Source organism: Etheostoma cragini, chromosome 13 (assembly GCF_013103735.1).
Source record: "Etheostoma cragini isolate CJK2018 chromosome 13, CSU_Ecrag_1.0, whole genome shotgun sequence".
Classification (NCBI taxonomy): domain Eukaryota; kingdom Metazoa; phylum Chordata; class Actinopteri; order Perciformes; family Percidae; genus Etheostoma; species Etheostoma cragini.
Window position 1 is genome coordinate 25,938,484 of NC_048419.1, and position 1,149 is coordinate 25,939,632.

Here is a 1,149-nt window from a genome sequence, read left to right on the forward strand (position 1 = left end):
CCTCTCATTCCCCCTGCTCTCTCATTCCCACTACTCTCTCATTCCCCCTGCTCCCTCTCATTCCCCTGCTCTCTCATTCCCCCTGCTCTGGTGTGCCCCACTCTCGCCTCAAGTATAGTAACAGCTCCTGTTACCAGGATGATGAGACATGTGGTTACCATGGTAACGGGCTCCTGTTACCAGGATGATGAGATATGTGGTTACCATGGTAACTGGCTCCTGTTACCAGGATGACGAGGATCTCGTTAGTTCCTGTGAGACGAAGATGTCGTTAACTTCACCCAGCGTCTTTATTATTATTGTTATTGTTATTAATATTGTTGTTATTATTATTATTATTAATAATATAAATATTAATATTAATATTATTAATAATATTGTTAATATTTCATTAAAGTCTCGACTCGTTAAGAAACTTTCACAACAATCAGCACGGTGTCTCGTTTTCAGTTAATTAAAAATGGGCTGAAAACATCAAGAAAATATATAAATAATATCAACGTTAAATACATCAAAACACCCAAAACATCAAGAGAAGAAAAGAAAAGAAAAGAAAAGAAAAGAAAAGAAAAGAAAAGAAAAGAAAAGAAAAAAAAGAAAAGAAAAGAAAAGAAAAGAAAAAAAAGAAAAGAAAACGAAGTCGAGAAAAAGGTTCAAAAAGATGAAATAAATTGAGAATTTCTTTAGAAAAGCGAGAACGGGAGATTCCTCCTCATCTTTAAAACTCCAGCTCCCACAATGCACCCTGTCCCCGTAGTAACCCTTTAGCGCCTCCCCGTCTTTCTTTTATTTTCTCGATGTTTTTGATGTATTTCCAAAAGGTTTTTGATATTTTTAACGTTGATATTTCTGTATATATATATATATTTCGCTCATGTTGTTGAAGCGTTGACACAATATCATCGTTACTATGGTGACTACTCCTGCTATATTATTAGTTACATATTATTCTGTTTAATTTCACATCACTTATTCACTCACGTTGCAATATTAATGTACTACGGCTGCCTCACTTTACTTTACAATATCTTTTATATAATATAATATAATATAATATAATATAGTATAATGTAATATAATATAATATAATATAATATAATATAATATAATATAATATAATATAATATAATATAATATAATATAATATAA

The 1,149-nt window shown here is 31.2% G+C and overlaps 1 protein-coding gene across 1 annotated transcript in view; it reads left to right on the forward strand.

The window, feature by feature from the left end:
• Positions 1-205: 205 nt before the first annotated feature.
• Positions 206-1,149, forward strand: part of ik (IK cytokine) — a 6,395-nt gene continuing 5,451 nt past the window's right edge. The window contains 1 exon segment of the mRNA XM_034890889.1: positions 206-244. Coding sequence (XP_034746780.1) covers positions 206-244 — 39 coding nt within the window.